Here is a 24497-nt window from a genome sequence, read left to right as displayed (position 1 = left end):
GAGAAAGTTCTTTAACAGTTCTTTAGACACTGTTCAAGAAAATGTTTAAGTTAACATCCTTTTAAGAGGTCTTAGTCTGACTAATCAGTCGCAGGCTTGCCAAACATACAGAGGTGATTCCAGAGAAAACAATTCTGCAGCATGCATGATGTTTAGATGTGGTCATGGGCTCTTTAACCAGCAGGGAACCATAAATATCCAGATGTTGGGCTACATCCTGATGGTTACAGTGTGTGCTGGCAAGGAGAGAAAGTTTAGAAGCAGGCAGTTATCAAAGGAGATGGAACATCAAGACTGCAACTCTGCAAGATGCACAAAATAAACTGGCCCACTTAGTATCAGTTAAAGCACAATATCACCAAAAAGGGCATGACTTGGGCCTTTTTCTTAAATGTCCGTGTGCAGTTCTCCATCTCTGTAGCTAGTGAATCCGCTGCTCTAAAGAGGAATAAGAAAGCATATACTCCTACACGGTGCTTTGAACCAGATTCGCATATGGTATCTTGCCATATTCTAGTAAGATGTCTCACAGTGCATTGGAGTATGTCATCAAAAGAGCATGCATGCTCATATTCTGAACATCTGCACCATTTATTACGTGTTGTACCCCTTTCTGGGATTTCAAGAAGGGGCAGTTTATTTTTAAGGAAACTTGGTCTGTGCATCAAGCTTGGAAAAGTAACGCTACCATTCTTTCTCCTTCACCACAGATTCAACTCCTGGTCTTGAAGCTTCATTTTGATTTCTGATTAGAAGACGATCACAAAAGCAAGCCAATGAATCTACAGCCACGACTTTGGGCGTGTGCATCCACTTTCATATACAAAGTGGCTGATTTTGCAAGAAGAGACTTTCTGAGCTCTTGTGGTTTACCAAAATGAGTGCCGTGTATCACACTTCAAGGCTCCAAGATCGTGGAATATGGTTCCACTGCATATGTTCAGCCTTCTTTAACTGGCTCTGAAGCCTTTCCTAAGCAGCTGTTACAGTACTTGCACTGAAAAAGTACAGGCTCCCCTTTTACCATATAAACACGTATTTTTCCCCTCAGATTGCGGCTTACACAGCTCTTGTGTATAGAACATATGTAGCTGAAGAACCATACTGTACACAGAAACAACACAAAACTAACAGTCCAAACACAAGACCAGGAATCAATACTCATAGTTCCAAATCAGGCCAAATTGCCATGGTACTGGACCTGCGGAGGACAGGTTGACAATTTTAGCCTTATTTGACAAGTCCCAGCAAAATTACGAGAGTATGCTGCTCTCAGCTTTGTTAAAAAAAAATTAATATGCCCATTTTATCCAATGTGAAAACAAGACACAGAGAAGCTAACCAAGTAGTCCAAAGGGATGCCACAGATCAGAGGCAGGGCTGGGACTAGAAGCAGCAAGGCCATGCTGGTCTTCAGGAGGAATTTATCCCTAAGTCAGATGGGGTACCACTTCCAGTATACTAAAAATCTAAAGAGAAGTTCTGTCACTAATGAGCATTCACTCCTCACACCATCTCCAAAAACAGTATATTGTACCAGTGGAGAATAATTATCAACCTATAGAGGGCAATGGAGGAAAAGAAAATGAAAAAGGTGAAAGAAAAAAAAGCAACTGAAAATGTTAGACAATATATCTTCTGAATTACAATCAAGTATTTACATTTTCTATGTCAGTTAATCAGACATACTCCAGAAAAACACTAGACCAAAAAGGGCAGATTAAGACTACAAATAAAAACAGACTTTTTGAGGTATAATATTTACACATGCAACATAACAAGTGCTGAACTATGAGAGGATCCTAACTTTTGGCCACTGCTGCGACAGTCAGAAAGGACTGCATCAATTAAATCAGACTGCAAACAGCCATCTCCCCAGAGCAGAGATAGCTTTTGTTAGAGGTGCAATTTCCCTCTCTGTGGCATAGCAGGCTGATATGAGCTGGTCTCTACACACAAGCTGCCATCCCTCTGCTGCACAACTTTGCTTTCTGATCTCCTGCTGTCTTCTGTGCCCACAGAATACATTTTGTGTGGATCAGCAAGGTATCACACCCACCTTCATGTCCTCTAGGAGAGCCTGTGGATCTTCAATGCCTTCTGGAACACACTTCTTGTTCTCTGGGAGAGATTCAAGCTTTTCCACCAGGGCTTTTAAACCCTTCAGTTCAAATTCTGTGAGGTGAGTCCATTTGGTTGAAACTTCTGTAGCTGGAGACCCCGTTGGTGTTTTGGGATAGTCCGTGGGGGTCGTTGATTTTACACTGTCATCTGACTCATTAGACAAAGTTCTTTTTAGGTATCTCATTACTGTGGCTTTTTGTTTTCTTCCTGCACCCTCCTTCCCTTCTGAGTGTGTGCTGTTGGGTGAGGAGGAGCCATCCACCAAGGATCTGGATTTCTTATCCAAGCTGTCATCCTTCTCCTCCCGGATATGGGCATCACAAGATTCTTCATCCATGTCTAACCACGAATCTGATGAATAGCTGTCTGTGCTGCGTTTTCTTTTTGCATCTGAAAGTTAGAAAAAGAATGCTGAAATTTTACCCAATATAATTCATAGCTTAAACACTTCTCTACCACTGGGGCTAGGTGCTGCCTATTTAAAAGGGCACTGGATAATGCCTAGTAAGTATGTGACAGGAATGGGCTCTATTCAGCTGATTTTTAATTTGGGGGGGTTGTTTGTTTGTTTTAATGCTGGTTTTCATTAACATCTACTCATTTCAAATGACTGGGAAACATTCAGGGAAAAATTATGCTTTCTTCAAAGCTTCAGTCCTCTATGCCTTCAATTAAGAGTAGGTAGAGCTCTTAAGTCACACACAATTAATTTTCCCACAAATCCAAAAGAGATCAGATTCGGCAGCCTTACAGCTTTAAGAGGAGAGTTAGCACAGAAAGAGGAGGGGGAAAATTATGGGAGAAAGCACGTTAAAATGCTGTATATCATCATTCTTCCAGGAACTCTGCATAGCACAAAATCAACTTCTCAATATTTTTCCTCTTTGCGAGCAACTGTTGGTAAAACAAGAACCCCCACTTGTTATTGCATGAATACTCATTGCTCTTCTGAGACAGAGGATTACAATTATGCTTATTTTACAGACAAGAAGCCTAAACACACTGAGAAATGCAAGGACTGTCACAGAGTTACTTTATACTGTTTTTCTTAATGCTGTCCCTGATACATTCTAGGTACTTCTCAGGAAAATTTAAAGGCAAGTTTCTGAGTCTAAAGAACTATTAATCTTAGTTTTATACTAAGTTTCCCCCTAAAAATCCCAACTGTTACCCAACTCTGTACAATCAAGCAGTGAAAGCAATGTAGGAAACTAGTGGCCAAGGTTCCCTAAAGCACACATCTTTTCTTATTTCTTAGACACAATTTCCTTTACTAAGTGAACAACATTGAATGCAGGCTAGCAACAGCAGGAATTTCTGTGGAAAATACAGTTAACACTGGCAACAGTCAGTTAAGTCAATGTGAATTTTAATAATGGCTGAAATGGGTATGAGATCAAGCTGCAAACAAAAACACTCTGCAAAGGAAACAGAAGTCATACAGAAAAAGTGAGTGAACAATTAATGAAAATTTCCTTTCACAGCTTTCATGCTTTGCAATGCAGTAGCTTTGGATTAGGACAACATGAATCACACTTAAGGAAGGATTAATGGACATTAGAGAAAAAGCTCAGCATCCGGTTGCTTAACAGTGAGATTCAAAACAAACACTGAAGCCCAGTTCCAAGCTGGCAAATTCATCCTTAACACAGAGATGCTCCTTGTCTCTTGCATACTCTATACCATCTTCTTGCAAAATATATGTGTTACTTGTCAGCTGGGTAACAAAGATGCAACAGACGGTGGCAGAGTAGCTGTCGGAGGGCAGCTAGCCTAGCTGCTTAGCTTTGCAGTTTCAAATAACAACTCTGTAAGGACAGGTGCACCTCCGTGCGGTAGTGCCCAAGAGATACGAGTTGGCCACTTTATACTTCTCAGGGCAAATGTGCTGTTGCTACAGTGTCCGCAAAAATCAAGCATCTCTGTCCACTCTATTGCTTCAGTCACGTTCGCATTTTTCCTCATGCCCAAAATGGCCATAAAATTACTCCTGAAGCTGAAATTACTCCATTTAAGCTGAAATGTCTGTGAAAAGATGGCAGTCACAAAAGATACCAGCTACCAGCAAGGCTGGTCACAGCCAAATCCAGCTCCATCCACAGTGCAGGCTAACATCCTCCTTGCATCCCTCCATAAAAGCTTCACCATGAAGAAGTACAGCAGTTTATTTTGTGTGCTGCGGTGGTGGCATGCAACACTCCAAAGCAGTTCCTCCTCTCTGGTCTCTGCTAATACACCCCCATGCTTCTCTCAGAAAAATAAACAGGATTAGAAAATGTCTTAACCAGGAACATTTAAAAACCACTAGGTTATCCAACTTTTACTTAACACTGTTTTTTCCTTTGTCCACAGTAGTTAGCACACTTGCTTACCTCAAAGTGCTATATAATCAGCTTATGTCATTCTCCCATTTTACAGCTGAGAAAACAGATGCTTGGGAGAAAGCACAATTTGCGCATTGTCACAGATCAAATCTAGGGCAAAACCAGGAATCAGAATCCAGGCTCTTGGATCCAGGGCTGGAGCCCCTTCTCTAAGCCACACTGCCTTGGTGAGCTATTTTACAATTGAATGAAGCACAAAAGCCCAGTCTAGATGGGAGAAGACACCAGTGACAAAACAGAAGAAGGTGAAAGCAGATACACTTCCCTATGCTACCAGTACAGCATCACTAACAGAAATTGGTATAAACCTGCACAAAGAAAATTATGTTTCTGTCTTCCTATGTTGTGGCTCTGCTGAACAGGAACTAATGGCTGTAACTGGGGCAAATCACAAGCGTAGATAAGGCCTAAAGAAAGCGAGGGAGATCACATTATGGTGGTATGAATAATTGACTCCAAGTAATGCTCTGGTGCTAAGAGAAAACAGCCTTCAGGAGAGATCTCCACTTTTTGTCTCTTGCTCTAATCTAGGGAAACAAAAGGCAAGGGAGGAGTGGAACACCACAGCATACTGGGGGCCTATTCCCATCAGGAGCAAGCACACGGCAGGAGGGTGCAGCAATTCCGTTCTGCCAGCTGCCACCGCTTCCCTGCCACCGGCTGTCTGCACAAGACAAGCCCTGCTGTGCCAGCTACACCTGGGTATGGACAGACAAAAAATAAGCTAAATCTAACCTCAAAATGAACCATCACCAAGCAAGTGCCCTGTGGCCTCTTCTCTGCAAACCTGGCAGTTGCATGATGCCTTGCCTAACTTTACCTTTGGGGACAGGGCTTGCTATTAACCTGAAGTGTATCAGTCTGTTCTGGAGCACCAGGCGATTGCAGTACTGTTGCACCATCAGGTTAAGAGCAGACTACTTTCAAAAGACAACAACTGTCTGCTACTGCTGCTGATCTGGGAAAAAAAACCAACCAACCAAACAAACAAAAAAACCAAACCAAAAAAAAACAAAAACGGCCAAGGGAATCAATAATGGAAGCATAACTTCAATGTGAGGAGGGTTCAATTTTGTGTTTTCAAGTGTTTTGTTGTAATGCAACATGCCATGATTTTTATTTATTCATTTTAATGAAAACAGTATCCGACTGAGAGTTACTATGCTGTGAGCTGAGGCCCTGCATAAGCATAATCTGCATTTACTTTGTCAAGAAGTGCATTTTAAGCACTGTATTACCAAGGTTCCACTGACTTGGGAGGTTTTTGGTTTATAAAGTCTCTCCATGGAAAAGAGCTCCTGCTAAGTGCGCCTGTGATTTCTTCTTCTGAGTCAATAGACCAGCCAATACCAAGTTAGAAAGCCAGTTTCAGAGTGGTTATCCCATTTGGGGTCCCATACAACTTAGTGCAAAAAAGACCTTCACCGCTCTCCATCTCAAAGCAAATAAAACCAGCTTATACAAACCAGTCAGTGATATAACTCAGTGAAGAAAAGGAGCAGCACAGGCTTGACCACAGGACAGAGAGCTAGAAATACCTTTTTTTCCTATAGCCGTTCACTTCTCTGTGGTTCTGGGCAAATCACTTAACTTTCCCCACAGTTACCCACTTGTACAAGAATGATAATTATACACAGTTTCTTTTCTTGCTGAAAAGCAACTTGCTGTATTACAGAACTTAAAAGAAAGGGAGGGGGGTGAGGTATAATTATGAAATCTTTCTAATCTCTTTAGAACAGTCTGGTGTTTAATATCTACCTTGCCATTCCCAGCTCCAAACCCTGACATTGTGACTCGGGAGCAGCAGTTGCTCTTGGGTCTGCTAAAGACAGCAACTGCATTTTCATTAGCAGAAAAAAACCTGAGCATACTAGAAATGTATCACTGCATGGAGAACCCCGCACAGAAATCACTCAATATAGTCCAGTACCTGTCTATCATAAGCAAATCTATTCTACCCCCTGAGAAGAGGGAAGAAAAAAAAAAAAAAAAAGACATGGCTCCTTCACCATGCCAGAGGGCATATTTTCTTCATCCATCAGACTTAACAGTTAGAGCCATCCTGTTAAAATTTTAGCAATGGGAATCTTAAAAGCTGCAGGCCACAGAGAAAGCGCATTTTTGATAGCCCAGTATCTTCTCCCAATTACTCTTTGTCAGCTCACTCTCAAGATCCATATCTCACTGAAGGTCAATTGTGGTTGAAAACATCCAGTACAGACTCATTCATGATAAGAGTAAAAATAATGAAGACATATCCATCCCGAAACAGTGCATGTTCAAATCTAGTAGGAAACCCAAATAGGATCCCTTTCTGATTTCAGCCGGCAGGACAAATGTCACAGTTGAGAGGGACAAGGAAAAGGAAAAAAAAAGAGAAAAAAGAGAAAGAGAGAAAGAGAGATTGCGTGCTTTTACAGCAGCCTGTGATTGCTGTCATGTCATCATTCCCCCGAGTGTTTGCCCTTCTGCGGAACAGATCTGAAAAAGAACAGTCTCACACTCACACACTAACTAGGAGGCAACTGCCTGAAAACTCATTCTGGGCCTGAAGAACAGGAAAGGAAGCCACAGTCATCATCTTCCAACTCATTTAGAAGGGCAGACATTTTTATTTAGGGAGTGAGAACACTCAAGGTTTTAGCCTTGCCTACACTGAGGTGTTTTTTGTTTCCCCGTCTGAAGTTTCATGCGTCAAGACATTTAGAAAACAGAAATACAAAGAACAGTGTAAGTTGCTATACTAGCATACAACTATCAGGACAGAGGTATTGGAACACAATCACAGCAATACATTTTCACGAGTAGGCAATGTCTTGAAAGAGTCACTCTGAATTTAGCAACCTTCATGTCAAAGCAAATAAATGCTATGTAATGAAAACATAGTATGAAAAGTCTAAAGATACCCTTAACACACAATTGCTGACGAACTCAGTTTTCTGTGTTCTCCAGAGATGTTCTCTATCACCACAGTAATCTCCTTTTTTTCACGCAGGAGAACAGGATCTCTACCAATTCTACGAAAACTACCACCTTGTGAATCCCAGAGACCATGGGCAGCATCCTGTACTCTCTCTGGTGGATGTCCTCCTCAACTAATAATCAACTGTTGCTTCTTAGCTTCTGAGATCCAGTAAGACCACTGTTTCAGAAGGTATGTAAGAAAAGAAAGCAGCGCAACTCAAGAGTGAAAAATAGCAAGTTCTAGCACCCAAAAGGAAAGGTAGAAAGTAGACATTTAAAACAAATTATGTTAAGGAAATTATTTTTTTAAAAAATAGGAGAAACATTAAGATCATTCAAGAGAAATTTCTGAAAATGAATACAAGGATGTGAAAAATTTTTTCTTAAACCAAGAAGGACAGAAGACAATTAAATCTATTCAGGGGTCTGCAGAGAAGTTAAGTACTTTGTTTCATTACTCTTTAAGGAGAATAATGGGAAATTCTTCATCAAGGGATACTCTCTCGTGGGAAATCAAGAAATTGCTTGCAGTTAGAGAATTCTCTAAGGAAGAGACAATTTAAGGACCTTAGCAGTTTGAAGAAAAGCTTAAAAACAAAGCGGTGGGGTTTTGGAACACTGACCTCATTTGGATCTCCTATCCCACAGCAGTTGAATGATATTAAGATACAAACACCACACAACAAACAAGGGTAATTCAAGGATTAAAGTTCATAGAGATTCATTTGAATCAAGAGGCTGGACACTGAGACCAGTTAAAAGAAAAGACAAGCAAGTATTTGAAACATTATTGAATAGTACTCACACAGAACAAAGCAGAGCAGCTTTGTAAAGGTAAATAATGTACCTTTACTCCTTTGAATTTGACAAACGCCAAAGTGAAAGATCCAGTACATACAGTAGATCTGGGCTTTTGAACCACAATCCCCAGTTAAATAATTATTTTAAGGTTAAGATTCTGCCAAGAAATAAAAAACAAGTTTCTGACCAAAAAAAGTATACATCTGTCTCTCCTGGAGAGAAAGGCCCTGGATGTCAACATCAGAGATTTTATCAGCACCCTAATACTCTGAAGTCAAGAGAAAGTAGGCAGGTGGATGAACTACATGCTGTCAGGAGATACCACTTCGGTAAGCTGAAAGTACCAATCCATTCAAGACAGTAACAACAGCTCAAGATCTGCCCAGCCAAACACTCCCAGCACTTACCTCGACTCGGCGCCTGCAGCCACACAGTAGGGCTGCAAGTCAAATCAGCTCATCAACCCTACTGATAACAAATATATTCATTTTTCAGTAGGGTTAATTTTCAGTCAGATCACTTAACTCATTCAGCTCACAGGGCAGCTGCACAATCTCTAGAGTTCACGAAACAGAACAGTCTTGTGAGAGTAGCACATTTCTCACAGTAGCTTGACATGACCACAGGACCATGCCCAAACAACAGCAAAACAGTTTAATATTCACTTTCCAGTAGGCCAACAACTGAAGCCATCACAGGAGACCGCAAGGCCCAGACAATGGTACCACCAAACCATTTTCCAAATAGCTAGGCTCCTTTTCCTGATGCCTTTGCACCTGGCACTCTTTGGTCATGCAAACCAATCCTTTTCCCTGTGTAGCCCCAGTTGGCAATTAAGTACCATACAGCCACTCGCTCACCCTCTGCCCCCGGTGGGATGGGGGAGAGAACCAGAACAGCAAAAGTAAGAAAACGTGTGGGTTGAGATAAGAACAGTTTAATAATTGGAACAAAAAAATTAATAATAATAATAATAAATTCTAATGAGAAGGAAAACAACAAGGGAGCGAGAGAGGAACAAAACCCAGGGGAAAAAAAAACAGTGATACAACCGCTCACCACCCGCCGACCGACGCCCAGCCAGTCCCTGAGCAGCGATCGCTGCCCCCCACCCAACTCCCCCCAGTTTATATACTGAGCGTGACGTCATATGGTATGGAATGGCCCTTTGGTCAGTTTGGATCAACTATCCTGGCTGTGCCCCCTGCCAGCTTCTTGTGCACCTGGCAGAGCACGGGAAGCTGAAAAGTCCTTGACCAGTGTAAACACCGCTTAGCAACAACCAAAACATCAGCGTGTTATCAATATTATTCTCATACTAGAATCCAAAACACAGCACTATACCAGCTACTAGGACGAAAATTAACTCTGTCCCAGCTGAAACCAGGACAACACTGGACATCTATGGTTACCAGTGAGCTTTTATATGATTTGAATATCTCTCAGCTAGTAACTAGACCAAGGCACATTTTGTGGGGATCACCAAACCATTATCAGTAATTACTGAGCTGGGCCGGAATTCACACTGGTGATTTAGCTGAAAAAAGGTCCCATCTCAATATCGTGAACCATCCACTCTCCACATCTAATTTGTTCTGAAATTACCCCTCAGTGATCTGGCACCCTCATCCTGCCTACAGGACAAGCCTCTCTCCATGCCAGTGGTTAGACAACAGGAGGTTGTCCTTATTTTCCAGGGAATGCAGTTATCAGAGTTTTGTCACTACTTTTTGAAGAGCTGGTCCAAGGGGCTAATTCATCCTTTCTTCTAGGATAATCTTACATAAAGAGAAAAATTCCTCCACACACAGCTCCTGCTTAACTAACCCTTCTGATCAGGGTCTCACAGAGCAAAGAAGAGACACAAAATGTGAAGCACCCAAATTCCCAGGGATTCCAAGAAAATTCCCCTGTCTATCTACACAGACTATTAGCTCGCTCAAGTTATTCTTGGTCAATAAAACTCACTGGAGAGTGATGTCTGCCTGTAACTTCTTAAATCCCTTCTACTAAGAATTATGCTAGCAGGTGATCATTTCCCTCCTCTGTCCAGAATGTGCGGCAGTTACAACCATACCAGGTTCACTCCAAGCGGCATCTCAGGGAGCAGAAGGCACAGAAATACTTTAGTTCTCCTCCACACTTCACATGTATCAATTAAGATTTAGCTGGTGCTTGTGCTACTTTCAGCCATTCTGTGCTGAAAAGCAGGGAGGCAATACGGCCCACCGTCTTGTTGCATTAAAGGGAGGAAAAAGAGGGCAGTTCAGCAAGGCAACAACTGGAATTGTCACACAGTGATGTAAAGCTCACATCAGTGCCAAGGTAATGCCTTCCCGCTTCAGGCACATCTATCCGTCTCTGCTATGGTCCATTTTCAGCTATTGTTGTAAAGGTTTCTTTGACCTCCCTGCACTTAGGTTATAGATCATGTAGATTTGTGTAGGTGTTTTCTTGGTTTTGGTATTCTGCAGAACTAGAAGTCAGTCACCAAACAGAGAGAACTAAAGTAGAGATTAAAGAAAAGAGAAGAGAAAGACCATAACACATTCTGTAGAGGAGACGCTCTATAAAAGGACTAAATATCCATCCCACCAGGGCACATTTGCAATGCACACATTTCTGGCTACTAAGGTACTGTGCCAAACATGGCAGTAAATCCTCAACTGTTTGGCAGATCATCTCAACACAAACATTACTGAAACCAAGGAACAAACGCATCCAAAAATTATTTTTCTGGGATCTACTTGCTAAGGGAATGCTCAATAAATATAATTCAAAGTAGGTTGGTACTTCATGGAAATGCTTAAGCGTCACAACCTTCCCCACCCCAAAATAAAGAAATAGTTCATTAGAATTTCTACAGTTCTCTAATTCAATTTATAATCTGCTTTGCAGAAACCAAAGCAGTAACTAGCCTAAGGTGGTAGCATCAGTTCTGAATATGCACTCAAAGGATTCACTCACCAATTAACATTGATTCTTTCTGGTACTCTCTGCTGAGGTGGCAGCGCTGGGTCACACAGGACACGTATCTCTCCAGAACATACCAGCACATTTCATAGTAGAAAGGATAACGGAATTTGGCATGCACCTGAAAGCAAGATCAAGACTGTCAGTCCATGGGGAAGGGAGAGAAGTTTGCAGCACAAGGGCCAGTCATCATTCTCATCATGTTATCAAGAGCACAAACAGTATGCAGGAGGGGGAGGGGAGAGAGGGTGGGAGCCGAGTGAGATGTATGCCTTCAGCATACCAAATGAGGAGACTGCCTGCCTGCCTGCCATGATAGCATCATTTCTTGGTTCACTAATTTGTATCCTCTTGGGGTGGTGGGAGAGGAAAGGGTTTGTGTTCTTGTGAAATCATGAAACTGATGGATGGCCCCTACGGTATTATTTACCTACTGTATAAACATAGGGTGGTCACATACAGATGTTAGTCACTAAAATTCAAGTTAAAATAAAGGTGTTTTTTTTAATTTCCTAAACACTATCAGATGATTTTTATCAAAATGGCAGCATTACCTAAAATGAGTCAAGCAGGAAATACATCTCTTTCAATTATGGTCTTCACAACAATTTGATTAAACAAATGATCACACAAATTCTTGATTATTGATAACTACACATTAAAAGTAAAAATCCCTTATGTGGTTTACACTTAATATTTTGGTAGCAAGTTAGCTTTCGCCACAAACAGAATAGAAAAGCAGGATTTTGACAAAAGATCCTGTCAAGCTGTGCACTTTTTCTTACATCTCAGACCTGTTGTTCTCACACAAAAAGATTATTCTCCAACACTATGTATTTGTGAGATTATTTTAGATTCAAAAGAAAACAAAGTGGGTTTCCTTCCTTTCCAACACAGTTTTCTATCTATGGCAGGTCACTGTACCAAAGAAGGATCTCTGAAGCTCCTAAAATGCAAGAACATATGTATATTTATTGTGATTTGTTAAAAATGGACGCCATGCATCTTGCATGCACTTGTACTTACACTGTACACTTCTTTCTCCTGATGGCACAGAAATTTGCATTTTTCAGGCTTGCATGCATGCATTGCACTGGGATTGTAGGAACTGCTTTAAGGTATTCTATGCATATTAACTGCTCACCTAGCCAAGAGGTGTCCACCCACCTTTAATGAAAAGCTGGACTGCACCAGAAAGGAGCATTATCTTAGAAAGCCCTTTTTAAAAAACAAAACTAAAACACCACCCCACCCCAGATCACCCCAAAAACAGTGAAGTCTAAACAGAACCACTAATCCAGCACCTGGAAACTCAGATTCAGCTCTGCAAAGCAGGCACTGTTGAAACATCTGCATGGTGATATAAGCACTGAGTATATCAAGGACTTACTAGAATGCCCATATTTGAAAACTGTCCCCACGGCGGACAGTCAAAGAACTTGCTTCTGTTCCCAGGGCACAGGAAATGCAAACACTTTTAGCAGTAAAAAAAAAATGTAACAAAGGGAAAATATACTGTATTGTCCCACTAAATGTATCACAGTGTAGGATTTAAATGCTCCATGGCAATTCCCAAAAGTTAAGATCTCTTAAATTCAACACAAATGTAGCTGGCAAATCTGAACTGCATGTTGCTATGGGTCATGCATCCAGTGATGCTGCACCTTTTCAAATGTTTCCTTGTGTTGTTTGTTACAAAGCACATGTACTAAAAAGGAAGGAAAATAATAAAAAGGCAAAAAACAACCAACCAACCAACATCCCCCTAAATTTGAGAACATTTAACCCCAGGGCCTTTTTGCATTGGAAAATATTTTTCCTTTGGTTTCGTTATTTGTCATAAAGAAGAGACCAAGTCACTTATCACTATTATGGAACACAGGGGAAATTAGCCATGCTAAAATATATGCTAATAAAGGAACTCAAATTTTTCCAAGAGAGCACTGCAGGAAACAAAATTTGCAAAGAATTGACTTACAAACAGGAAGCCGCCTTCCACCCCTCAGCCTTCAAAAGGTTTTCAGCCACATGCCTGGGAATATTAAAGACATCATTGCTCAACATTTGTTGACAGATTCTGAGCTTCACCAAATTTAGTTGTTACCAATGTTAATTCAATGTGAAAGACAAGGCAGTAATGCATGCAGTGCTCCCATTATGTATATCAATCTTTAATATTCAATTTGAGTTCCTAATTGCCTCACTATCAATGTTCCAACCCACAGCAAATCCCTCCATGCCTCTGTAATTCACTATTTGCCCGAGAAGGCTCTGCTTTTACAAACCTTCAGAAGTAAGAGCTACCATATGTAGCAAGAGATACTGTGCAAAGATCTACAGTGCCTTTTGCCAGTAAAGCACGTCTAACAGTGCTTTAAAAATCTTTTAAACTTTGCCTTATGGAGAAGTATAGAGGAGTACATTCTTTATGATATGAACTGCTTTATGTACATGTCCATACTTTTTCCATTGTACACTTACGGTCAAATGAACTCTTATGTGGAAGGGGGGAGGAACAAAAGAAAGAAAGAAAGAAATTAAAAATGTTCTGTGATGAATTTAAAGTGTAATATCTGATACAGACACTGCCAGAGGACTAAATCCCCCACCAGCAGGGAAATATACTAGATCATCTAATAGGCATTTCCAGCTCTAACTTCTGTGATTAATAATTTACAATCCACTGAATAAATTTTTTAATTATTCCTGTAGAGCGAGAAAAATCCTCTCTGGAATATGATCCATTTCTTCAGTTCAAAGTGAAAATATTTTAGAGACTTATATCCCCCTCCAAGAACAAAACAAAAACCCCTAAACAAGTAAAGCACACATTTTCCTTAACAAAGTATCAGTCTCTTCCACAATGTCCATTAAAATCATTACAAACTCCACTTATGTTTAATCAATCTAATCACAACATTGAAAAACAATTTATGGTTATTTACAAAATAATTAATCTATCCACTTAAAATGTTATCTTACATTCCAAGAAAACAAAATCAGTAGCAAACACCATCATCTGTGAGTGACCACCTTACGTATATATTTTGAGTGCTTTTGTCCCTATCCACGTTCAAATACTTTAACGCAGTTAAATTTAGATGAGTTGGGAGTAAGTTTGACACATTCTTCCTCTTCAGTAATACAGAGCTGTAACACCCCTATGCCAAGATGATGCATCTCTGCATGGCAGCCTGCTTTGCAGTTATTCAAGCTGGTCTAGCAGAGCGCTAAACAGCTTGGCCTATTTGACTAGCTGTTAATTGGCCTCTAGGAAAGCCAGACTGCAAAATGAGAGTCTCTACAAACTGTAAGGCTGGAGAATATTTGTTTGCCTCAATTGCACATTAGGAGCTGTTTCCAACAATAGACATGTTTTTTATTACTCCTTAAAACTATTTTTAAATGGCTATAACCCTCTTAAAAAGTCTCCCAGGGATATGAGAAATTAAGCTAGAATAAGCATGACAAGTATATAAACTAGGCAATTTTATCAGGCTGTAAATCAGCATTACCGTTGCAACCATGTATTTATTCTTGTCTTAGCTGCTAAGACAATAACAACTACACCTAGCATAAAAATGACTTTGAATATCAGCAATCAAAGATGATTAAGCATTATATAGCAGGTTTAAACACAGTGAAACCTCCATAAAATTGCTCTGTGCAAAATGAAGACGGGAAACACACCTGTATTACACTTTGATTTGAGTGTGGCAAATTACTTCGTCAATCACATCGTGTAATTTACTTCTGTGCTATACACAATGGAAAGATCAATACTGATGAGAAACTCATTTGCAGTATGTTCACACTGGCAAATTTCTGTGAACTACATACTGTACTGAGTCTGCTGTCCTAGCCTGTGTATGAACAGAATTATTTGAACAAAGAAATTACAAGATTTGATTGGCAAAGCAAATAAACTAGTACACACTAGAATTCTATTTTGAAAACATTTACCCCTTCAAGATTCCTGCATGACATTTGGGGTGGTGGTGGTGTTATTATTTCTAAATAACAGCATTGATTTTCCTGCCTTTTATCAAACTTCTGTATGCCTTAGTTGCATGGCTTATATTTTGTTTCTGTCTAGAAATTCTTGCTACTCTTTGACTGTTCACACAACTTTGTTATTATACGGCTGGCTACGAGCACAAGTTTGTGAACACAGGTACAGGCTGTGCATACTACATTGCTAGCACACAGCAACATAAAGCACTGAAATTGTTTTTATGAAGTCGTGGAAATTCTGGGCTGTTGGCTTTCATTAGTCTTTTTTAAAGCACTTAAGTATTTTTGGAGGGAAAACGATAACTACACACGCTTCGAAGAAAATCTAAGCCAAAACTGACAAGAGTAAAGGTCGGGTTTGGGACTTCCAAATGTTGCAGTATCCCTTTCCAAAAAACTCTGACAGGACATTTTCAAAGAGGCAGATACCCAAGTCGCAGAACCTTCCCATAGGATCACGGTGCTAGTGACTTTTCAAAGGTATTTCAGTGTTAACTGGCTGGTAAGTTCCTAAGTTACCAAAATACTTGACTGTTATGGGGAAATCTGCCTCCTGATATAAAAGTTTTGATCAAAGCTGCACCCAGCTTCCTAAGGAGAAGGGCCTGACATGAAGCACTACTGAGCAGTTACAACCCAAGGTGTGTGATCTGGGGTTGCTCAAGTCCTGTGGGAACAAAATGTCAGCTCTTCTACTACTTCACAAAAAAGACTGTTTCCTTCCCATCATCCCCATAGACATCAATGGAAGTAACTTGTTTCTGGCATCAATCCTTCCTCCCAGTCCTCACTTCTCCATTCTCCATGCAAGTTGCCTGTGCTAGCATCCTTCCTGGCAACAACACACCCTCCCCTTGAGCACCTGCAGCATATATATCCAGCATATATTGCAAGTTCTTATTTACAGCCACTCTGAAAACCTTCCTGTGCCTAGCACCTCTGTCTAGCCACAGTGCGCCCCTTCCTGCTTCTGCCATCATAACTTTTTCCTGTCTAAGTCCCTTTACTCTTTCTTAAGACACTTGACATTCTTGCCTTGGGACGCCTATTCAAAGCCGGGCTGAACTCCACTCTGGTCTCTATCTCCACTTCTGCTCTCTGTTACATTCCCTCTGTTCTAATTCCCCTGAATTTCAGCTTTTGTCTTCATCTCTCTTCCACTAAGAATTCATTTTTCTGCTTAATATTCCTTCTCTTCATTAAAATCACTCCAGGAAACCAACTGCTCCCACCACTGTTTTGCAATGTGAAGATTACCAGGCCTTGTACCCCCTGTGAAGTAAGGGAGTAGTCCCTTCCTAACACAACAGTAGCAGAGAGAGGCTGGGGGGAGGACACCCTTCCTCTTGCTGAGTCAAAGATGCATTTCAAAACAATACATACTTGCTTCAGGCCTATGCACTTTCACAGCAAAGACAGCAATTTGGGGTAAAAGCTCACTGGGAGCCAGAATTGTGCCCTCTTGTAGAGGTGAACAACAGTGAACTGTACTGATGTCCAAGACATACCATTTTAAGACCTTCTAGTGAAGAATTGCAAATTCCTGCCATTTTGTGAGCCCAAATCTCCATTAACACAACAGCAGCCACTTGTGCCAGTGGCTTACCAGCACTGTCTCAGTGTAATGCCTCTGAAACAGTCAGACACAGAAAGTCCCCATCTGAATTTGCACATACCACTAGTCCATTTTTGCATCAGAATGCTACGATCGCCTTGCATAGCTTATTTAATAGCCTGCTAAAACAGTGGCACTTCCCTCAGATTCTGCTACTTTATAAAACTGCAAAGTATATGAATACTACGTATCCTGTTTATTAATCAAGGATAAAATTTTCACTCCCAAAGAGGCCACACAGTAACCTCCTCCAAGATGTATTACTCTTTCCATCAGGTAGATGCTACAGCCAGATGAACATCACAGCAGTCAGATTAACGTCCCACCCCAGACTCTCTTTGTTCCGAGAAATTCTTGCATAGTATTGAGTCATTGTAGAAGAAAATCCTGCAAAGTATAGAAGATGCCGTTTCATACACAACTTCTGTGCAGCTTTGTCAATTCAGCTGTGGACAGTAGAACCATCCTAGTCCCATTAGTTCTCCAGGCTTGGGTATCCATTCCAGGTGGGCACAGAGAGATGATAAGCAGGGGGTTATCAGAAATACTGGTACAAAGGTCTGTAAAGCACAGTATGTTTTTGTGCAAAAGGGAAGGTGTTTACAAAAGTTTAACAGGCAGACAAAAGACACAGAAGGGACACGTCTGTGGGAAGTAGGGAAAAACAGATGAGTAAATCCCACTAAAAATAGCCAACATTTGAAAGTCTCATTACTTCACGTTTACCTCCTGTTTCAACGACTCTGACATGGAGATGCCCGTCAGTTCTCGTTTGTCAGAAGGAAATACGAGAGAGAGACTATGACAGATCATAGTCACAAAGAACTGTTCAGTTAAAAAGAGAATCAAGTATCCTTACCCTTGTTCTGTCTTCAATTTCATAGATGCGAAGCTGCATGGGAACATTAAAGCTATGCAGGATATTTCCACCAAACACCAGAGAATCTACTGGAGTATAAACCGCATGTATCCACCCTAGAGAGGGAAAGAAAGAACTGAGAATGCCTCATACCATGTAGTATTACAGGGCAATTTATAATCAAATTTTATCAACCCCATTCTGCAGGGGATGAGAGGTTAAAGCAGTGAAAGGTTAAACGGTATGCTCGTAGCCACACTTTAAGACTAGTTATAGCAGAAGAACAGCATCTTATGATGTACAGTCTTACAACCCTCTGTAAATTGGGTTCTTCTCTTTATTCACAGAACAGTTACAGTGTTTACTGAGAACACATAAGCTTGTGACTCAACCACATCCATGACTAAGAAGTAAATTCAGTCTGTTCAATACACTTGGCTCTCAGATGTATCTACTGGCACCTCCAATTGGGTTGCAAAGCATGTTAGCAGTGGTGGTGGGCTAGGGCTGTGGAACTGGACTGAGTCACATCAAACTTCTTTCACACCAGCACCAGAGCATACATGTTCAGATGTCAACAATTTCAAATTATTACCAGCCCTCCTTCAGAGGTGAAAGTTTCATATCCTATTAGCAACTTCTTGAAGCAACTGAAAAAACCTTTTTCACTGCAAGCCCCAAGTTAAGGGATTTAACATTTCCAGTACTGGAGCTGAGGAGACTGTTCTGACCCAGTCCTGCAAGGGACTGAATTCAATTCACCGGCTCCAAAGGGAGGGAAGAATTTTCTATCGGAACAAAAATCCAGGCATAGCAATTGAGGCAACCACACACCAGCCCTCTGCTTCTGCATTGTTTGCTTGGTATGTCAGCAGCTGAAGGACTGGCTATGCAAGACTGTAGCCTCTGATCTCTGCAGTGAAAAAGGAATTGATCCTCCTAATGATCTGGGACCCACAGAGACCTGACACCTTTTCCCCCCCCCTTCTTTTTTAATGAAAAGCATTACAATTTATAAACCAGCAGACAGCAAAGCAACATAGGGGGCAGTCAATTTTCTCCTAACTGCAGTACTTTCCATTAAAGCTGTGGCAGCTTTCCTTCATTTCAAGATCAGTGAGGGAGCAGGAAAATGCTATTCAGCCTAAAGGGTTCTCCAGCTAGCAGCCACGAAAGCTCTCCTCCGCAACAATCTTTAGACCGTAAAGGCCTGCAAAGCTATATCTGAGAAGTCCTTGAGCCACAGCAGATGGCAGAACTGGGGCTTTCATTTAAGGGCATATTGGGAGGAGAAAGACAGGAAGGAAAAGAAATCAGCACTAGAATTTTCTCCCTGGAAACACAAGCTCATCACTCTGAATACATTTTTCTGAATTTCAGAATCACAGAATGGCTGAGGTTGGAAGGGACCTCTGGAGGTCATCTGGTCCAACTCCCCTGCTCAAGCAGGGCCACCTAGAGCCAGCTGCCCAGAACTATGTCCAGATGGCTTTTCAATTATCTCCTAGGATGGAGACTCCACAGCCCCTCTGGGCAACCTGTTCCAGTGCTCAGTCAATTTACAGGTCTGATTCCACATGATAAATGTGACGCATGTAAAAAAGCAGGTGGCTCATAGCTCTGGCAGCTCTCAGTATTATTACATCTTTCCCGCTCCAGTTAGTATAATTTCAGTTACAGAGTCGCTCACAATGATCCAGTCCATTTATTACTTCCAAATCAAGAATAACCAACTAGAGAGGAATTTTTTCTTTTTTTACATAAGGGTAGTGTGGCAACTACATATATCAACACTATAAAAAAATCTTCACAGTTGAAGTAGTTCACCACCTCACATGAAATACATCAGTCTGTACTAAGAGCAAACTACTGGAAAAAATAAATTATCTTCCTGATCCTAGTCTTTAGGAAGGAAAAAAGATCCAAGGTCAAGGAAGTTGGGGCTACTGCTTCCACTAGGTAATCAAAGATTTATGTGGTTGGGGGAAAGAATGGAAACCACGTGCTGAAGCAAATCTGTTGCTGGGTCCCCAAAGCCAGCTTTTTGGATAGGTGCTGACACACAGGGTCAATTTACGTGATAATTCAGCTTAATTGTCAGTTTTAGAGATGAACAAACTGAAGCTCAAAAAGGTGAAATGCCTCATCCATGCCCACACAACTGAGTGGTAGCAGGAGACAGGTCAGAAACAGCCCGTTAACAGCAGAACATTGAAGAGTCCTCACCACTACTTCCCACTGCAGTTCTCTCAGCACAGATCAATGTACAAACATACTGGAGCTGGCAGACGCACAAACATACTGGAGCTGGCAGATGCAACAAGTTATTTTAATGGAATGATCAACATAATTGTAAATACAATTTGTTATCAAATATTTACAACTTAAGTAAAAGGAGTAACTGAGCTGAAACCTGGCTTTCTACTCCTATATAAAAGGTAGAAAGGAAATATCCTTCATTTTATAAGAAATAAAATGAAATCCCAACAACACAGTTGTTCCTCAAGTGTATGCTTTTACTACAACCACACGGTAGCCTCCTCCTATAGATTATACTTCCTCAGTGAAAATTTCACACTGGAGTGTACTTGGTTTCACTGTTTCTTGCTCTTTGGGTTTCAGTCTCATCACACCTTCCCTGACCTCTGGACTCTGCCCTCACTAGATGCCAAGCGTCTTTGTGTTAATAACCTCTAGATTTCCTCCGCAGTAGTCCCAATATTTTTGGGAGAAATGTGAAAGGATCTATCACTGGCTTGAGCCAATGCTCCAACAAATGGTGTCCCAGACATGACAAACCCTCAACAGAAAGATTAACGAACATGAATATAGTTTCGATCCTGTACTGCTGAAGAGCTGGTAGACGTGCAAACTGAAAGTCTTCCCTCAAGTATCTGAGACAATTTCTGCTTCTGTGGATAATGTATTTAATTCCCTACTTACATTTATATACCAGGTCCAAACTCATCTTACAATTAGTACCTTCAACTCCTAACTTCTGAACTAACTGAACACTAGGTCCTTCAAGGTGCACGTATTGTATTAACAAGACTGAAAATACTGCTTTTTATGACACAGTTCTCAATAACAAAACCCTGTAATAATGAAGTGCTAAAATCCATCAAGGTTGGGAAAATAAAAATAAACCAGAAACCAAGCAACAAACAGAAAGTTGTTAACTGTAAAGTCCTTGGAAGTAAAGTTCCTACCCCTAGGCAAAGCAGAGTGCAGGATGATTTCCAGGCGTAGCTCAAAGATGGGTAAGGACAATGCCCGTGAGTACCATCCCTTCACTGTTGAAGCAAGTGTTGAACAAGGCACACAGCTAAGTCCCAGGAAATGCCCAGATCTCCAGCAGTTCATGTGCTCCCACATGCAGGATCCAGCTCAAAGCCCCTCTGCCAGCTACAGGACGAGGCCCTGACAGAGGAGTCACTTGCTCATAAGACAGATTTTGGCCACTCAGCTGTATAGCGTTTTCAGTCACACTGCATCCCAAAATAGTTTTGACTTGCCTGAGGAACGTACGTGCAATATTGAAACTGCAGAGACACAAGCACCAAGAGGGGTATTCCAGGGACATAGGACACTACGGGCAAGATTAGACAAAAAAGATGGAGAATTGACAAGGTAAAACACCACAGGAAGATTGCCACAGACGTCACAAAGGGAAAAAAAAATCTCCTGTTCTAATATTAACAAGGCTGTGTATGCAGAAAAAGTGAAGAGGCCAGCACCAGAAAAGTAGAAGTAGGAGGAAACAGAGATGAGCAGAAAACAGGAAACAGTTTCCATGAGGGTAATATATTGTGGAAATGAGCTCTGAGAACAGATAAGCTTGGATGGCATATCCAATTCATTCCCACAGCTTAGATACAAGCACAACTCAGAAGTAAACTGAGGACAATGAATGTTCATTGTGACCATTTGCAAACAAGAATACCCATCTTCTAAGCTTCCCAATTACAAAGGTTTTTAAAGAGGAAGACAGACCTCCAGAATAGGAGCAAGCTGCACATATGCATAAGACAAAAAGGACAGCCAAGGGGATTGCTTTAATATCATCCACATGAATACATCCCGCCTTGTCTCACCTTCAGCTATGCCATTACTTTTCGCTGAATGAATTGACAGGTCTGTTGACATTATGATCATGTCACTCTATGCTGGACAGCCTGTCATGTCTGCTCATGTATGTCTGCATCTTTCAGCTTTCACAGCAAAAACTTGCCAACGCAGCCTCCAATACAGACAACTCTGAAGCAAGTGTCATCAATTCTCTCCTCAATGACTGCTTTCTACTGTTTACATAAACCCTGGTACTACCGCACAACCCTATGGGTTTCATGGGTTAGTACAAGCCAGGAGATAACATCTCTCCCCTTGGTAATACTCTCAAAAACTGTAATACTCTGAAAAAAAGGAAAGCAACACAGAATAAAATGCCACAAATTTAATGTTATTCTTAATACTAAAATAGCACTGGAGTAATATCAGAACAAATGGATTAAGGACTGAAAAAGTCAAAAGTCAGTGGAATAAGACATTGTTCATTTTTGGCTGAAAGACATGAACAAAAGCACCTGCTAAACATTATCTAAGGCTACAAATAAATCCTATAGATGAGAGAAAGACATACACTGTGTGGCTTCAGGGATTAGTCATGAATTAGAAAACTCTTCCTCATGAGTGACCAGTGTCAAACCAGCCTGTGTTGATAGTGGTAACAACTGAGTGAACGTGGAACCAGCCTGTCCTTCCTTCACAGGCTGGTCCGACAGCTTGCAGCTGGAGCATGCTCTCGGTGCGGCGGAGCGGCTCCTGCACGGCCACTGCACAGCCCTGCCCTGTGAGCAGAGTACTTCAGACCACACACCAGCCACGAGCTCAGCTAAATGGGGATCAACGGCTTTCGGAGTACAGACATTGCATAGTGACTGTTCACAACCCTCATTTCAAACCTTAGCAAGAAGACTGTCCACGTACGGTTTTTCTGAAGTTGATCTTTTTTTATTTCAGTTCTTGGTGACTAATAAGTATTTTTTCCTTCCCAAAACAATCCTAGTTTATGAAGCCAAGCCAACATTGAGCAGGAATTCTATTCAGGAGACTCAGAAATACTCTCGCCTGATTTATAGTTACAAATTATTCCACCACTCATAAGATACACTTGAATATTTAGATGATATCATCTCTAGTAAATCAAGAAGGTAAAATTAACAGTAACAAAAGCTTTTCTGAACAGTTAAAAGAAAGATACAATCTCATTATCTTTTGAATTTTATAAAACAAGTATTATTAAACACTGCAAACTTGTTAGATTTCAGGGGCCTGCAAATTCCTACTGTATCTTCAAGGATGCAATCATCCATCTGAGAATAATAAAAAAGAATATTAACTTATAAAGCTATGGGGCAAACAGACTGCAAGCTCCAAGGCAAAACCATGGTGCATCTGTTTCCACTATTAACTGAACAGATATTTTGCTTTGTGATATAGAAGGCATACATATTTTCCTGCAATTCTACAGCAACTTGGCGTGGAAAAGATTAAATATATATGCCTCGAAAATAAAAAGTGAGTAAGGAGATAACCTTACAGTGGGCACTGCCAGCAAATGAGACATTATTTCTCTCATCTCTAAAGAAGAATGACCGCATCATAATAGTGCCCACAACGAAAAATATCAAGGAAGCATCGTGTTCACATTTTAAAAGTAAAAAAAATTAATAATTTTACCCCAGTACTACAAGTAATACAGCAACTCTCAATCTTATGTCATTTGATAAGAATTAGGTAGAGTGCTGCAGAGAAATAGAACTAAAATTCCAACATTATGCTGTCACCTTCTATCTGAAAGCAGACACTTGAGGCAAAAACTCTCCTCTCTGATCCTCTCCACTGATCTTCGTCGCTTGGTCCCTAAAGGTTCCAGGCAAGGAGCTTCCATTAACGTCAGTGGAAGCTCCCAAAATGGGAAAGGTGAACAGCAACCAAAAATAGCCAGGCAGCTATGCAGCCCTAGCACAACTCCCTGCAAAAAATTTACCAGTCAGATTTTAATAGCCTGTCATTCTCCTTGATATAAAGACTATATGGTACCTTCTGGCCCCATTACATAATAATTCATCAAATACTGACTGGCATAGCAGAGGTGACCTAAGACTGCACACTCATAATAGGCAGAATCCTATTGATAACCACCGATATAGTATTTGATGCACTTCGAATCCTTGCAAATAGCTGCCTAGAGTCTAGCACAGAACATCCCTTTCCATCCACTCTCCTTCCCAAAAACACTCATCTGAGAAAAGTTATTATTTCTGCATTTGACTGGAAACAAGAACTTTGGAGCACTCTCATGTTACCATCATAATCACCACAGACCAACGAGAATATTTTGTTAGACTGTGGCTCATTCTTCAGCTCTCAAGAAATTAAGAGAGATTATAATAGCATGTTTCCATGTCAAAGGCCCCAAAGTGCATTATAAAGAACATTAAGAAAAATAAAGTAAAACAACAGCTTACTCCTCAGTGGAACACTGCCAACTCCGAGGTGAAACACAACTGTTATGAAATAGCATGCAGCAACACTAGTGAGAAGTTTGAAGAGGAACCAGAAAGGAACACCATGTCCAGTTGACAGTAAGTTACTCTGTCCGGATTTTGATCATAGGAATGTCTAATAAATCAGCACCACAAAAGTCTTCTACAATATCTAATGGCAGTCCATTATCCAATTTTCAGAAATAAAAAATGCA

General features: G+C 40.9%; 1 protein-coding gene across 12 annotated transcripts in view; it reads right to left on the bottom strand.

Annotated features, from left to right (window-relative positions):
• KDM2B (lysine demethylase 2B) overlaps positions 1–24497 on the bottom strand; it is a 130463-nt gene that overhangs the window by 49445 nt on the left and 56521 nt on the right. For all 12 annotated transcript variants that reach the window (XM_075516484.1, XM_075516485.1, XM_075516482.1 and 9 more), the window contains 3 exons: positions 17735–17850; positions 11241–11367; positions 2060–2514 (listed from right to left, as the gene is read on the bottom strand). In XM_075516484.1, coding sequence (XP_075372599.1) covers positions 2060–2514; positions 11241–11367; positions 17735–17850 — 698 coding nt within the window. The remainder of the gene's footprint in view (positions 1–2059; positions 2515–11240; positions 11368–17734; positions 17851–24497) is intronic.

Source organism: Mycteria americana, chromosome 13 (assembly GCF_035582795.1).
Source record: "Mycteria americana isolate JAX WOST 10 ecotype Jacksonville Zoo and Gardens chromosome 13, USCA_MyAme_1.0, whole genome shotgun sequence".
Lineage (NCBI taxonomy): Eukaryota > Metazoa > Chordata > Aves > Ciconiiformes > Ciconiidae > Mycteria > Mycteria americana.
This window is presented reverse-complemented; position numbering and strand designations above follow the sequence as displayed.